The sequence below is a fragment of the Manacus vitellinus genome, unplaced genomic scaffold, assembly GCF_001715985.3.
Source record: "Manacus vitellinus isolate BGI_N305 unplaced genomic scaffold, ASM171598v3 scaffold_46_pilon, whole genome shotgun sequence".
NCBI classification, from domain to species: domain Eukaryota; kingdom Metazoa; phylum Chordata; class Aves; order Passeriformes; family Pipridae; genus Manacus; species Manacus vitellinus.
In genome coordinates this window covers 1,030,410-1,046,398 of record NW_021940578.1, presented here as the reverse complement: position 1 = coordinate 1,046,398, position 15,989 = coordinate 1,030,410, and the positions used below count along the sequence as shown (strand labels likewise).

At 47.2% G+C, this 15,989-nt stretch overlaps 1 protein-coding gene across 1 annotated transcript in view; it reads left to right on the top strand.

Moving 5' to 3' along the window:
- LOC103762030 (histone-lysine N-methyltransferase PRDM16) overlaps positions 1-15,989 on the top strand; it is a 255,300-nt gene that overhangs the window by 119,040 nt on the left and 120,271 nt on the right. Inside the window, exon 3 of the mRNA XM_029962376.1 lies at positions 14,919-14,969. Coding sequence (XP_029818236.1) covers positions 14,919-14,969 — 51 coding nt within the window. The remainder of the gene's footprint in view (positions 1-14,918; positions 14,970-15,989) is intronic.

The window sequence follows — 15,989 nt, the reverse complement described above, 5'->3', positions numbered from 1 at the left end:
AGAGGCTCCATTACATCCTCTGCCTCCTTCTTAAAGCCTGCCCTGTGCTTCCTGAGCGTTAAACAGAGCAGATGCCTGCTGGGTTCCTCTGTGGCACAGCCCAGCCGTGCCGGTCCCTGCTGATAGCTGGGCAGCTGCCCTGATAAGGCAGTGACATTTCCAATGTGGCCCTATTAAAAAAGGGGAAAAGGACCTTGCCTTTACTCAGACAACCCCAGAGCATGAGTGGGGTGGTTTATGGTGTCGAGAGTGCAGATGCTGCTCTGAGGGGTCAGTCTGTGGCTCCTTCGCTCCCGTGGCTCTCAGCAGGCAGTGGTTTGTGCTCTGATATGGGAACGGTGCTGCTCAGTGAACATGAGGGAAGGGAGAGGGAAAAATCAGTTTGTTTTGGGCTCCAGGTTTGAATGTTACAGGCTGGAAGGCCAAATATGTGTTTCCTTTTTGAACTGGGCTTTTCACAGGGCTTCTGCCAGAGCAGGGAGCTCCGGCACTTTCTGCACGAAAGCAAGTCCAGCAAATCCAAGGGTGAGTTTCCTTGGAGGAGGCACATCTGAGCATTTAGTATGGGAAGGAGAGCAAAGGAGAGTGTGATTCGAACTTCTGGGATGATTTAGGAAGTTTTTGTTGGGGCTGGGTGGAAGGCTCTGTGAGCCATAGTACTTGAAGGAGTAAATGACCGCAGCTGCCTCCAGCTCCATTTGCCTTTGCTTTGCCTGTGCTGGGACAGAACTTTGCCCTGTGCATTTTGAAAAATTAATTTTAGGAAGAATCTTGGATGGGAGGCAGCAATAAATATTTTTCCCTTTTTTTTTTGGGATCACATTGCTGCAGTCCAAAGAATGCAGAGTGGGGAGTGGAGGGCTGAGCCCCCGGGGCTGCCGGGACAGCGCCGTGACCCCGCGTGTGTGGGGCGTCAGTGGGGAGGGTGTTTGTGGGCTGCAGGGAGGGGACTCACGGTTCACAAGTTGTTCAGGGGGAAGGAGTTTGGTTATCCCTCAAATCAGTGAAATAAACCCCAGCAAGTGGCCTTGAGTCACTCGGTCAGTTCTTGTTTGATGGTCGGGCAGTGAAAAGGGAGCTCCGGGCAGGGTGATGTGGGTGTGCAGACATGGACACACAGCCCCTGCCAGAGCCAGGCAGGAGGAGCCTGAACACCCCATTCCTCCTGTGCCCCTGTACATGGGCCTTTTTGCTGGGTTCTGGAGGGCTGGAAGCTGTCCAGGCACTTTCCATATGCAAACACCCTCACCCCGAGCGCTGCTCCCCCACAACGGGCACACTCTGTCAGCTGGTCCCTGGTGCCATAACCTCCACCACACAGGGTCACTGGGAATTTGTTTCCTGCATCTGGAGGCCCTGGATGTGGGCTAAGGAGGGAAGTCAGTGCCTTCCATCCTTATGGGGTTTCCTGCTGGTTTTTTTTGGTCATCTTTTTTTTCCCCTCCAGGCCTTCAGTGTCATCCTTAAGCCAAAAACATCCATTCATGTTCTCCACAAATTGTTGCCACAATTACAGCTCTGTGTGGCCACACAGGGTTCCTTTGGAAACCAGATGTCCCATTTTCTAACCTCTGCTGCAGGGGTAGTGGCTGGCCACAGACACTGTACAGTACATATATTTATCTTTTTATGGAAATAGCCTGGATGTCCAGAGACACCAAAGCAAATTGCCTTTGATCTGTAGCTTTTAAAAGAATTTGTCCTAATTCCCTGTTGCTTGTGGTCTTTCTCACCCTGTTTTTTTCTCCTCGAGCTTCCCAGTTCAATGACCCAGCACTGGCTGCCCTGGTGTGTGGTTGGTTGTTGTGGGGATCCACATGTCCAGTGCTGGAAAACATGTTCCAGCAGCAGGAATCTTCCCTGAAGCCTCATCTTTGGCAGCCAGTGCAGGTGCTGTGCTGTACCTGGAAGGAGTCCTGCCCTAATCTGCTCTTGTGGGTCAACCAGGGTCTAACACTCTGAAAGGGGATATTTAATGAAAAAAACAGGGGGTTGTAGGGGTTTTGTCACTTGTTCCCCTGAGCTGATGGCCCACAATGATGTTCTGGTGAACCCAAGCTATTAGAGAGGTGATTTTTAACTGGTAACTCAGTTGACCAGATTTCAGCCTGGCTCATCACCTTCTGCAGTCTCAGGTGCAGTCAACACTTCTGAATGGAAATGCTGCTTTAATACCCACCCTTACACCTCCTGCAGTCTGCCTTGGGCTGGGGGTTCCTCTCTGAGGTTGGTCCCATCTCAGTGTTTCGTGGACTCCTCACCCATTCAGAGCTGCAAAGCCCTCTGGGCTGTGCCAGGATGGAGGTGGAACGTGGCAAATGCAGGGCCAGGAGCTGGACTTGGGTGATCCCTGTGGGTCCTTTCCAGCTCCGGGGATTCTGTGAAATGTGAAATGGTTCATCCTCACCTGAGCTGCAGGAATTCTGCTTTTCTTTTCTCCCTTGTCTGCTGTTTGCTCCGTCCCAGCAGAGGGGACAGTGCTGCAGATAAGCCAGGCTTCAAAGTCTGAGCTGCTGGGTGTGCAGTTCTGAGCTCACTGGGGCCAAAGGTGTTTGCACCTGGGGAGGACTGGCAGCCTTGTTGTTAAGATCAGGTCCAAGGAGCTTGGAACACCATTTCTGAATTCTGGAGAGTGGGTGTCCTGTGTGTAAAGCTGGGACAGGGATCCTGCTCTGTTCCTGGGCTCACTGCTCAGTCACTTGTTTAGCAAGGTCTCCCAGGCAGACTCATTTCCTATTTTGTGTGCCAGTTGGGCTTTTTGTCCACGTGCTTCTGATAATAAATGGTGGAAAACTTGGTCAGGCATCTCATCACCCTGGGAAGTTCAGCCACGAGTTCCCTACCATGGAGCTTCCCTGGGATCTGGGAATGTCAGATGAGGGGAATAACGGAGAAAATTTAAGTGTCTCCAAGTCAGTGGCCTGTCAGTGTGGAATTTACTGCCCATGAGAATGGGGGGGTTTGTTACTGGGATTCTCTCAGTCTACCTGCTTGAACAGAAGCTTTACACGTGTTTGGAGCAGCACACTAAGGAAATTTTAATGATTTTCTCCTGCTAATTTCTGGCAATTCCCAAAACATGGTCCCTTGCTGAGACTGTTGCCTGGGTTTGAGCCAAATTTGCTTTTTGGAACAGACTGGAACAAACTGTCCTGTGCTTTGGAGAATGAGCAGCAGTGGAAGGTGGTCCTGGGTTGTCCAACCACATCAGGCATTTCTTCCAGGAAATCATCAGCTAAAGGTCACCCCGTGTCCCCACAGCCAGTTAACAAAAGCCTCGTTTGTGAAGCAGCTGCTGATTATCATTGGGGAGCAAATGTCTTTGAATTTTATAGCTCCTGTTATCTGAAACTAATAAAAACACAATGCAGTGACGAGCCGAAGGTCATCTCATCTCTGGTGAGGCAGGTAGTGCTCAGCAGAGCTCAGGGTTATGCACAGGTTTTGTCTAATGCAGTCTGGAAATGAAAGTTTTGGAATGAGGGATGTAAATCAAGGGTGCATCCTGTCCTCCCAGACCTAGAAGTTTTCCTTTTCTATTTTCCCACATTGCTTCCCATGGTCCAGAAGACACCAGTAAACAGTGTGTTTCCAACTGGATCCGGTGCCATTTCAGCACACCAAGCACTGGAATGGTTGTGAGCCACCTCTGAAAAATCAGATTTAATAGAAAATCTGTGGAAAGAGCCCAACCACTGACCCACCTTTCAGGGAAGCCGCTGTGCCAAGTGCAACGTAAAGAGACAGCAATAAATCACCCTGCTCTGCCCCTCAAATAGATAATCAATTTAATTGAAAGCATCAATAATCATAGTTTGACATTTATTACCCTGTGGATGTTTTATCTTTTAGGCAGGGGACAGCGGGGCAATGATGGATGCCAGTTCTGCCACGGAACACAATTATGTGGTGCAAGGAAAGGGGTTTTATATTCTGCAAAAAGGGAAAAGCAGTCCAATTCATAATTGAGCCAGATTGCAGGAAATACGTGGGAAATAAATGCATGTAACCCACAGGCCTGTAACCTGAATTCTGCTGCTAGGGCTCATGAGATAATGTTGCAAATACTGGTTTGTGTGTTCTTTTCAAGTGACCTAGGACAGAAAATCTGCAGGGGCAGATCTCCCTCTGCAGAGTAGCAGCTCTTTTTGGTTGGTTGGTTGTTTTTTGTTGTTTGGTTGTTGGTTTTTTTAATATAAAAACCAAAAGCAAGGCTGTTTTGTCCCTTCTTTGGCTGTGTGTCTTGCTTTGTGCTCAGCTGGTCATTTCACTGTGCATCCTCAGAGGGGAAACCAGTGTAGATGGTACCCAGGTTGTCAGGACAGCTACAGAGGTTGTGTGGACAGTGGGGCTGAGAGCAGAAAAGGGATGGGAATGTTCTCTGGTGCTCATTCCCCAGGGAAGGAGGGTGTTCCTGCTCACCTGCAGAGCTGATTCCATGCAGGATCCTGCAGGACAACGCCCAGGGCAGTGCCTGGATAAAATAATGCCCTGGCTGTGTCTGCTGGGGGAGTGTGGGGCTGAGCCCTTCCCAGCTGTGCTGGCACGTCCTGGGAGGTTTTCAGGAAGGTGAAAACCCCAAAGCTCTGACCTGGGGAGCTGTGGAGTGAGTTACTCCAAACCCCTGGATTGTCTGGACTGGTTTGAATCACGTGCTCATCATGCATCAGTCAAAGCAGGGGTTTCACCTTTTTACTGGTGTTCTGAGGACTCTTGTTTCCATAGCTTTGACTTTCAGAGCAGGGAATTAAACCCTTGGTACTTTCACCAGCTGGTAGAGCCTGCACATGTTGTAAAGTTCTCTTTACACTTCCTCAGCCCCTAGAGGCTCAGGGTGTTGGGGAAGACAAGAACCAAGTTTATGAGAATGTTCAAGTGCTGTTATGTTATTCCCACAAAGCAGCAGCTTCCTTGATTGCACACTGAGATTATTTGGTGAGTCAGGGTCTCTTAACTCTGCTCACATCAGTGATTATTTACTTTGGGCTGGCAGTCACAAAAATGCTTTACTTCATTAAACCCTCTTCAGTGGCTTAAATACATTTCATTTCCAGCAGCTGGTGCATTATGGACATTTCTTTGTCTATGATCTATTGGTGGTGGCTCTGAAGATGTAAACAGAAGTGCTATTTGGCAAGATGGTGTGTGGAGCCATCTTGTAACCTCAATGTTCCTTTTGGCACGAGATTAAAAACTCCTTGTAATCAATGCTCGGGGCTGGATCTCCCAAGATTTTCCTCAGAACTTTACTTGGAGTGCTGAGTAACAATAAGGGCTGTGTGTGCTCTTCAAAACCTTTCGTGAAAAAAGGTCCTTTTTTTTCCTTTTTTTTTTTTTCTGATGCTGTTCTGAAGGAGCTCCAGACATAGAACCCAGTTTAATTCCAACAGCAAATAACTGGGGTTACCGAGGACAGCATATGGAATTTTTAGAAAATCTCTTAGCCAACAGAATTGTTTAAAAAAATCTCCTGGCCATTCTGGCTTCCTCCAGGAAAATCTTCTGCAGAGATCCCAGAATTGGCTTGTCCAGGGCCAGAATTTGTCTCCAGTACAGTGTTGATACAGAGGAATGTTGAGCTGCATCTGGGAACAGCTGAGGGAGGCTCAGCTGGGGTCAGTCTTTCTCTGCTGCTGTTTTGGAAGAAGAAAGCAGCAGGTTTGAGTTCCTGAGGTGTGGATGTGTCCCATCCTGTGGGGCAGAAGCTGCTCTGGCTGGAATGCAGTGCCTGGGGTGGGTGGAGGAGCTGCTTGGGACATCTGCAGGGCTCCAGCTCGGGAGTTCTCAAGAGACTTGGGGCATCCTTGCCCTGCTAACCAAGAGGTCTCAACCTTCTCTCTGAGGATTACTTTGAAAGCCTTTGAGAGGCTTTTGAGGGATTCTTAAGGTTCCATCCTTTCTAGGACCTTACTAGAACGGGGAATACAAGAATAATACCAGTAAGAGCAGAAATATGGAAATATTGTCAAATATCAACAAGGATAAAAGCTCTCTCACTCTTGAATTCTTTTTGCTGCTTCTGTTTTAGGAGGTTTTGGAAATGGGACCAAACCACTCTGTAACCATGGGTGTGATGTCTCAGGAGCAGTTTTGTGTCCTCAAGAAGTGAAAACTGCTTGTTTCCTCCCCAGCTCACCACACACAGCACAGGACATGATACACTGGCATAGATTGCTGTTGAGAAGTGATTCATATTTATTTATACCAGTGCTCTAAAGATGAACTACTACCTTAGGTTAATTTTTTTGTAGCTGGTGATTTTAATTCTCTGATTTGCCCGTTCCTGAGACGTGGCTGCTTTACAACCCAGCTGCAAAGTGCAGTTGTGGGCACTCAGCTTCCCCCCAAAGCTCTGGAGCTCCACCCACCCTGTTATATCATGGCCCTGGACACCCTAAACACAAATTCCTACCTGTGGAAGACATTGGCTGCCCAAGAAAATAAAACCCAAAAACTTATTTCTATTTGGACTCCCTGAATTCCGGTCTCCAGAAAATGCCTTGAAATTGCCACCCACTCTCTGTCTGTCTGATTAAATAAAATATTGACCTTTTCCAAACACAATATTATCATTCCAAGCATAATATTATCCAGTTTGGTCTGAGATTGTTTCTACAGCTCTTAAAAGGGAGCTCACCTGGCACCCCTATCAATTCAGATAAATAGCTCTGTGTGCCTTTTAAATAAAAAGCTGATTGTGCCAATGGCTGGAGTTGGGCTACAGAATAATTCCCTATTAGCTTTTCTTTCTAGAGAGTATCATTTGCTTAATATCACTTCCGAATAAAGGGAGACAAAGTGCCCTTTTCTGTCCCTCTGTTGCTCTTTCCTTGCACGGTGTCACCACAGGGAGTTCCTCTCCAGGTTGACTTTCCAGCTCAGGGTAAGTCCTTACTCTGACTTTGAGAGCACAAGTGGCAGAGGGTGGCACAGCAGAAGCTGCTCCTTGAGGTTAACACAGAAAGAAAGACCCCAGTACAGAGAATTCCCATCCTGCTCAGAGCCCATCCGAGGCTCTTCAGATCTTCAGTTTCTCAAACACTTATTCTGCTGAATTAAATGAGAATTAAGTGATGTAACTCCCTTCAAGCCCCTGTGCTGGGCTCCCTTGGTGGCTGCACTGGTCACCATCTTCTCTTCCTCTCAGGAAAGATTATCCCTGCCCAGGGGCACTGAACATCTGGATCTTCCCCCAAAGGCGCCGGACTCGGCCGTCCCCTCGGCAGCCTCGTGTTTCTCTCTCAGTTCTGGGGCTTTAATGGGCCATTTTTCTTCCTGCTCCAGGCTGACTGCAGGTGACCTTGTCATGTTAAAGTGACAGTTGGGTTATCCTGCTGATGGGTATCAAGCTGACATATCCCATCCCCTCTGTGGGAGTGCCAGGGATGCATTCCCAGACAGCCCCACTCCCCTGCACGGAACCAGGGAGCTCTTTGGGGCACGAGCAGCAAAGCCAAGCTGCTAAATGAGGCACTGCATTTCCCACTTCAGGCTCTGGAAGTTGGTGGGAATGTTGCCCTTCAAGTGTGATTAATGAGCCCGTTTCCAGCCCCAGCACAGCTCTTTCCCTTGGTGCAGGACTGGGGTTACAGTGAGGGCTCTTACTGGGATGGAACTGGGACCAGCTCTAAACAGAGCTGTGCTTTACTGAGCTGGGGCCTGGCAAATCCTGGGTGCAAGTTCAGTGAGCTGCAGGTTGGCTTTTATGTTTGTGCATGTGGGGAACTGAAACAGTCTGAGAATGAGAGCTTGGATGATCTTGGAGGCCTTTTCCAAAATGATTGTGTGAAACGATTCCTTGATGAGCTGCACGTGAACCCCCCCAAAGGGAGGCATCAGTGACTGGCAATGAAATCCTGAAAGATTCCAGGGACTGGAGGGTGTCTCTGCTGAACCCACCCCAGCACTTGTTCCCTTTGAGGGTGTTTTCTGAGCCCCCCTGGTCACCCCAGGTATGATTGGACACCGAGCTCTGAGTGCATTGTGTTGCTTTATATAGATTTATGTGTCACTGCGTGTCCTGGGTGGAAAGGCTGTAATTTAATATGAGGTATGAGCTCTTCAGCCAGAGCCCAGAGGTCCCCATCCGTCAGCCCACGTGCGTGTCAGCGCTGCCATTACGAGATGATGAACAGTCTCTCTTTATTTACTTATGATTATTACTGATCATCCCAACAAACAGCTTATCAATAGATGAAGTACAGAGGAAGTTCGTTTATATGACTCTGTCAATATCAAGGTCATTTTTATAACTAAAAAGGGTCGAGAGCAGAAGATGGATGGATTGTATATGCCTGGATTTAACCATCCAATCCATTTACATCCCCACAAACAGCCGAGCTTTATCTGTTAACCAAAACATTACACTTCACTCCTCAAGATGATTTTTGCTCAGATAATAAATGGCTCTGGCTACATTAAGTGATTGTGTGATGTGGTTCCATGACAGAGAGAATTTAGAGCTGATGACCTTAAACTTCCATCCTGCTGCTATTTTCTGTGTGCTGGGAGGGAAGATGGGGCTGGTTTGCAGTTCAGAAGCACCTTGTGTCCCAGGATCTCGGGCTTGATTCAGCAGAACAGGCTGCCAGGCACGTTCCAGGGCTGAGGATGAACAAACTGAGTAAATCAGATACAATTCAATACTTGCAAATTCTCTTTTAATCCTTAGACTTTATACACTGCTCGGTGCCAGACACAGAGAGAAGTGTCTCATCTTTCCAAGAATTCAGTTTTAAAACGGAATTTCCCTGCAGGAAAAAGGGAGTTGGAGATAGTATTTGTAGGGGGATTTTAAAAAGAAAATGGTTTCTTTTTTCTTTTTTTCTCCTGTGTGCTGTTACATATTTCTTTTCTGGGAGGTCTTTCATGAAGTGAGGAAAATACCAGACTTAGAGGCTTGTGTTATTAACTGGGGCTTGCTCTGCATTCAGGGATCACTTGGCTGCCAAAAGGGGGTGCAGTGGGTGTGCACTTACTGTAAAAATGTTCCTCTCCTCTCCAGGGTCCTTAAGGATCTCAGCCATAGACTCACAGAATGGTTTGGGTTGGAAGGGACCTAAAACACCATTTATTTCCCCCCTCCTGCCAAGGCTGCTCCAGATCCCACCAGCCTGGCCTTGGGCACTGCCAGGGATGGGACAATTCTCAGCAGTTGGCAAAACCTGTTTTCTTCCAGCGGTGATGGTGAAGAGCTGGTTGTTCAAGGTGATGTTGGGTTACTGGGATGGGGAAGGAGAACAGTGAGAGGTCCTGTGTGGCACCAGAGGAGAGGGAAATGATCCCCAGCTCAGATCCAGGGACACAGGGACTGAGTGAAATATGTTTTCTTTTAGCAAAACTGCCAAACTCTCAAGTGAGTTTCTCGTGCTCATTAACACTGGGCTTTAAGAACTCGATAAGAATGCAATATAAAATCAAAGAGCCCCTAAAGACTGCGAGATTATGGTTAATGCTCTCCTATCACCAGGCCCTGAGTGCTTGGCAGCAGAAACGGTGACATTTCCTAATCAGTCCCCTCTCGTATTTGTCTTGGCCGAGGGTGTCGAGTCCTCAGCTCATTGAAGTCACTGCAAACGCTCCCATTAGATCCTGTTTGACTTCCTGGTGGCTCCAGTGAACTCCATCCCAATGTCACAGAGCAGTTCTGTCTTGAAAAATGAGTGATACAGAAGTTGTGATACCGGGGATGTAAATCACGTGTTTATTTTCTTTCTGGGAGTCTTTGCTCTTAAGCAATATTTTGTTCTTAAACACTAATTTTTCTCAGCATTATCTACCCCTGACATTTCCCTGCACCCTTCTGGGTCCGTAGAAGTTTATTCTGTGGGGTACAAACCTGCTGTTTCATACTAAAGGATGACTTAGGATGTTCCTTTCCTTTGAACCCCTGTCCCGGGTCACTGTAAACTGTGTTTTGTTCTGAAGTGGGTAAACAGAAAGGCTTGAGCAAGTGCAGAGGTGTTCCCTGCAGTGGATTCCCAGAAATTCTGGGCTGTGGATCTCTGCTAATTTTGCACATTTTTCCTGCAGTGCTGCACCACCTTTTTGTTCCCACTTCCAGCTGAAAAATAAATGGTTGTAAAATGGTGTGTGGAGAGCATGCCACGGCTTTGGGGCTGTTGCTGGTCCACAAACCACAGCTTGGCTGCTCTACAGTGTTCCCAATTGTGCTGGGGTAGCCCTTAGCAGTGAATACTTGGTTTATTCTTTATCCTCTTTTCAGCCCATGGCTTGTTTCTTGCCAGTCAGAGCAGTGCTGTTCATCCTCCTCCCCTCAGCAGCCAGGAAGGGAAATTCTTCCTCTCAGAGAAGAGCTTTTTCCTCCCTTTCCTCTTAATTCCAGGCACATTCACTCGAAATTCCCAAGGCAGGATATTGAAAATTTCCTCTAGTTAATAGGGTTCACAAATTTACCAACTAGAGAAAATGTAAAATGTTGATACATTTTTGGCCAGAGAATTGCATGAAATCCCTGTATTTTAACGATATGGCCAAAGGACCAAATTCCCAGTGCTGAAATGGTTTTCTGTGGGTTCCCTCTCCCTCTGGTTTTCCCATGGATGCACATCATTGCTGTGATGTGGCTGGGTGGGCTGTTGGCTGCTGTATTTGAAAATACATATGTATATATAAAGAGCCTGGAAAAGAGAAGCTTTGGGGTGACCTAATTGGGGCCTTCCAGTCCCTGAAGGGAGCTGAGGAGAAAGATAGAGAGAGACTATTTACAAGGGCCTGGAGGGACAGGACAGAGGGGAATGGCTTCAAAGTGACAGATGGGACGTTTTACCTGCTCAGAGACCACAGCCTGGTCAGGGCTGGGATGGACACTGTCCATCCAGCTGCAGGACTGCTCTGCTGCTCTGGCTGGTGCTCAGCAGCACAAAGTGCCAGAGCTCGAGGAGTGTCTGGACGAGGCTCTCAGGCTCATGGTGGGGTTCTTGGTGCTGTCCTGTGCAGGGCCAGGAGTTCTGCACCCTGGTGATCTTTGTGGGTCCCTTCCAGCTCAGGATATTCTGTGATTTCATGATTCTATGACCTGAGATGTTTTCTAGAGCCACAACAAGCTGGCTGGGAGGAGCTGTTTGCTCTGCACGTCCTGTTGTTCTCCAGTGCTCCAAGGGACTGGTGTGGTCACTGCACTGCAGCCAGGCAGAGTCACTCTGCCATTAACTCAACTGTTAACAGCACAAATTAGGCACAGAAGGGTCACAGACTGTGATTTCATCTGAAATATTAATGTGAACTTGTGGGCAAGTAGGAATCAGAGGCCCTCAGCTAATTTAAGGCAAAGTGAGTGTTTTCAAGGCAGTTCTTTCCATGAACCAGCTGTGTGGTGTTCCCTGAAGAAGAGGCAGGTTTGAGACAGTGCAGGTGGCACAGCCCATGTTCCAGAGCTGGCAGTGATGTCCCCATGGTGCTGACCTGGGCAGGATGGCTTGGGAAGGGTGAATGTCAAGGGCAGGTGCCCAGGCACTGGTTGAAGCACTGAAGTGCTCATTTAGTTTTGTCTTACTGACACCATTGGTGTTGTACTGAGCTCTTACTAAAAATTAACATGAAAATGAAGACCAGGTTATTGGAAAAAGTGCTATTACCTGCCTGTTGACCTCTGTGCAATTACTGGGCATTCTCCTCTCTTTCCAACTCGGAGCAGAAGTGTAAACACCTCTTTAAAATCAAGATTCTCAGAGGTGCAGCAGGGGCTGGTTCCACTCTGTCATCTTCTTTGCCTTCAGGGTTTGCTGAATGCATCAGGCCGTGCCTATTGAAGTTTTGGTTGAGTTTTTTTTTTTCTGAAATGACAGTTTATCTGAGCTCAGGGAATGAATGGATAACGTTACTATTTACATAAGCTCATTGTGATCTGTCTCGGTAATGTAATCAAATTAGGGTTAACTGCAGCTGCAGAATGCCAGCTTGTAAACTGTTTTTCAAAAAGAATCACATGGTGTTACTTGACATGTTTAGTATACATTCAGGGGGCTTTGCAAAAATTATAGCACATCCCCAACTGATGTAACTGAGTCAGGATTGTGTTGCCACCAGTTCCCTGGACCCAGGAAAGGGAAGGAGGTGAAATCCATCGCCGGGGCAGATCCACCTCCAGCCCAGTCCCACAGCACAGGCTGCTCTGACGTGGCTGCTGCTGACATGTTGTCTTTCCCTTGGCTAAAATCAACATATCAGTTGATAGAAAAAGCCTGTGGTGTAAATTCTGAGCACATTTAGGAACATCTGTGTGAAGTGCAGGAGTGCAGCCCCCAGCACACGTCCAGCTCTATATTTAGTCTCACGGCATTCGCACAAGACAAAGTCCAGCCTGAGCTAAAATTACCCAATGAGTAGATTTTCAAAGTATCTTTTGTTATTCTTATTAATAAACATCACATCTGGAACTCGCTTTCCCTCCATCTCCCTTTCCCCTTCAGTGAGGAGGTGCCATGTACATCCCACATTGCATCACCCCCTTCTCCTTGGGCATGGAGAGGGATCTCCCAGGGTGTGCCAGGGTACCTGTGTGACTCCTGAGCTGCTGTCTGACCACACAGGTGTTGTCACACACTGTTTATTCCACACTGGGAACACAGAATAAGAATTCTGAGGTTTCTTCCACCCCCCCAGGAAGGTTTCTGGGGGCTCAGTCAGAGCCCTGGCAGCTGTTGGGCAGCAGCAGGTTTGGGGTTCTGGCCTCTGCCCCTACACACACACAGACACCCCACCAATCCCAACACCATCCCAGTGTCAAACTGTCAGCCTGCTCTGCTGGCTGGGGAAGTGGGACATTGAGGACATTCAGGCTGTGGGCCATGGCCCAGCCAGGGCAGATGGTCTGTGGCAGAGCTCAGTCCCACACTGTTTTGTTTTGGACATCTTTTTTAAAATCAGGTGTAAAGAAAGGACAGAAAATGTAATCTAACCCCAGTTCTTAGTCTCCCACCACTGCTAAAAGGCTTTTTCACACTCAGAATCATGGAATCCTTAAGGTTGGAAAAGACCTTTAATACCCAGTTCAGCACAAGCACCGTGATCACCATTAAATGTCCATGTTCTGAGAGTCTGAGTGTGGAGAGGCTTCCATTGAAGCTGAAATTCTTCATGAAATCAGGGTTTGTTTCCCCAGAAGTTCTGTAATAGAAGAAAAGTCAAAAATCAGCCACTTTTGGATATTTCAGAGGAGCAGTGGGATCAGCACCACTGAGGGTTTCTGCACAATTACCATTTTTTTAATAGGTATGAAATAATTTTTACAGGAATTGTGTTTTCTTAGAATTTTGAAATTTGGGATCTGCTATGAATTGAAAGGAAAAAAAGAAAAAAAACCCCAAACTTCGAGGACCAGAACTTGCCCCTTGAGCACAGCTCTGTGCAAACCAACAAAAGGAAGCTTGTGTTGGCATCCAGATCCCGACTCAGGAATTCCTGACTCTTAAGCCTGTTTATACAGGACTCCACCACAGCCCAATTTGCACTTCATTTGAGTTTTCTTTCCCCTCCACGTTTATGGTCACGTTGAACGGGTGGATTAAGCATCTGAAGGCACAGATGTAACCAATTGTTATTTAAAGGGGTTTAGCAGATAATAATTGCACTTAAGTGTCTTCATTTGGAGGCAGCAGCATCCCACTGAGGCTTTCCAGTCATTTAGCATCTGTATTTCATCTCTGGGAGCTCCGTGGCCTAATTCTCCAAAGGTTTTGGGGTTGCTGGTTCCCGGGGAGAGCCTGGGAGCAGCCAGCATTCCCGGGCAGGTAGGGGACACTCCTGGCTGGGCAGGATGGATGGTTCAGGATGGATAGTTCACTGCAGTGATTCCCGGGGAGCTGTCAGTGTATGGATGTGCACAGGGACAGGAACACACAGGTTTTTATGGCTCTGGGATTCACCTCTTGATCCCATTTGCTCTCAGCTGCTTTTGAAGCCGCAGTTTCAGTGTCTGGGGGGACTGGTGGAAAGCACAGAATGGTTTAGGGTTCTTCCTTTCCTTTCCTTTTCTCTCTGGTCCCTTCCTGTTCTCCTTCCCCTTTCCCTTCCCTTCCCTTGCTCCTCTCTCCTTTCCTTGTGTTTGACCTCGGCCACCCCAGCCCCTGAGCCCCGGGAGCTGCTCCAATCCCTGGCTGCTCTCTGCGGTCCCTTCCCGGCGTGTTTACCCTGCTGGGCTATCCAGGGGGATGGAAAGTTGAGGTACTTGACCTCCCCGAAAGCCTGCTGACCTGGAGCTAATCTGAGGTGGAGCACAGCAGCGATTTAATGACTTGTTCCCCCACACCTCTGCTGGAGGGGGAATTAAGGAGCTCCCTGAGCAGCCGCCGGGAGCGCTGGGAGGGGCCGGAGCATCCCGGGGCTGTTCCTGCTCCAGGGCCCCCATTCCAGAGAGCCCCTGGGCCCCCATTCCCTTAGGGCCCATGTTCCCAGCCCTGCCAGCTGGGGAAGGAGCACTGCCAGCCAAATGTAAGGGAATTATTTAGAGAAGCTACAGAAAACCTTCAAATATTGATCCTGACGGGTCCCTTCCACCTCACTACATTTTGACTCCATGATTCTGTAATAGTTCTGGTATCAGCCCCCCATCCAGCTCCCAGAATGGCTGGGTTACTCTTCTGCAGTTGAGAGTTTTGGTCGTTATTCTTTATAATATACTATTAATAATTTATTGTTGTTGATGTTGTTGGTGTCATTATTGCATTATTATTGATAATTTATACATCTATTATATTGATATATAATATAACTATTGTATTGATATATAGTATATAACTGATATATATTGATAATAAATATAATTGATAATGTTGTTATTATTATCTTCATCATTATTATAATCATCATCATCACAACCACAGCAATCATCCCTATTATCTTGTAACATTCTTAGTTGTGACTCAACTCTCTTTTGTTTCTGTTCTGTTTTTCCCCAGCAAATACTGACTGATCCTGAGGTGACCTCCCAAGAGGGCAATATAAAAAAGGTAGGATGTGGCTCAATCTTATGTGAAATGTTTTATTCCCTGGCTCTGAAACATACCTGGACCTTTTTTCTTACATTTGTCCCAAAGTGTGTCTGTCGCAAAGATGTCATGAAAGTTTTCCAGTATTTGCTGTTACTGTTTTGGATTAAGTGTTGTGGTTCCATTGGCATATTCTGCTGTCTTTTTGTGATTCCAGTTATTATGAAAGAGAAAATAATAGTTTGAGGTGTTCCTTGACTCTGCTACAACATAAACAGCTGCTGGCCCAAATCAGAAAACCTCATTTACCTCTTTTCCAGTAAAAGAAAATGTTGGTCCTTTGTTAAAAGTGCTACATTTTTGGAGGTCACCTCACTGTGTAAATGTGGCTTATGTGAAGTCCAAGGGAAAAGGAGTAGACATGTGAAAGGGTAAAATTTGACTCATGTGATGTGTTACTGGTGCTTTTCATCACATTGTGGTGCTCATACTCTAACACTGACCAGAGAAAATGTGTTCCTCAGTCAGCCCAGCTGTATAAATGTCTTCATTGGAGCTCTCAGGCAGCCTCAGCACGACATATTTTGGTAGCCAGGCTACTATTCTGGTTGGAGTTATTCTCAGAAGCACTAAGATGAGATTTTTTTCCTGTGTCTATCTGTTGGTTAATGGCTTCACTAATTAAAGTGTTACAAGTTGTGTTTGATTAGAGCCTCTTGGATGCTGGAGCTGGTGTGTCCTCATTTAAATAAGGAGTTGTTTGTGGTTCCTTTCCTATGCAGTTGTCTTCTGAAGGATATTCACAGTCCTGTTTGTAAAGTTTTTGGGAGTGGGAAGTATTTGAGATTGGAACTTGCCACAGCTGCCACTGCTGTTCCTGCAGCGTCGCTGCTGCTCCTTGACTCGGGAAGCTGAAAGCAAACCCCTGTTTCACTCTGGCAAACAAAGTGAAATGTAATACTTGTCAGGCTCCAAAGTTAGGTTGGGAAAAGGTATTTAGATGCATGTCCAGTGTGGACTGTTCTATTCTTACCACGTACA